At 47.2% G+C, this 398-nt stretch overlaps 1 protein-coding gene across 1 annotated transcript; it reads right to left on the bottom strand.

Moving 5' to 3' along the window:
• Positions 1-5: 5 nt before the first annotated feature.
• On the bottom strand, positions 6-395 carry LOC115236049 (the record flags this gene model as incomplete). Its single annotated transcript, XM_029808643.1, has 1 exon — positions 6-395. A coding segment is annotated over one exon (390 nt), but the record flags the coding sequence as incomplete, so codon positions are not given.
• Positions 396-398: the final 3 nt, after the last annotated feature.

The following is a 398-nucleotide window of genomic DNA, read 5'->3' as shown; positions in this document are numbered from 1 at the left end:
AGCAGGATCCACGTGGAAATACCACCGGTAGTTGTCGGGTGATTCTTATAGGCAGTCATCAGTCTCGTCGAGCTCATCTCCCGCTCGAGCTCTTCCTCCGTTATCGCCATTGCCTGGCCAGGGTGGCTACTCTCGAAGTAACTGAACTTGGAATTTATCGGCCTGCCGAAACTTAAACTAGTGGACTCCGAGTTACCGATTTCTGAATTGACTTCTCTTATCAACGAAGATGTATCGTTTTCTTCTGAGGATTTCAGCGTCGTCGCGATGCCATGTTCGATCTTGGTGAATTCCTTGTTATGCACTTTTATCATGTCCTGCGGATTTGTAACGTTGAGAAGTTGAGTGGCGACGGTTCTCAAGGATTGATCCATATATTGCAGATCCTTCAAGTCACG

The sequence above is a fragment of the Formica exsecta genome, unplaced genomic scaffold, assembly GCF_003651465.1.
Source record: "Formica exsecta isolate Colony F162 unplaced genomic scaffold, ASM365146v1 C16247762, whole genome shotgun sequence".
Classification (NCBI taxonomy): domain Eukaryota; kingdom Metazoa; phylum Arthropoda; class Insecta; order Hymenoptera; family Formicidae; genus Formica; species Formica exsecta.
The sequence above is the reverse complement of the archived record's forward strand: the minus strand, read 5'-3'. Positions and strand labels throughout refer to the sequence as shown.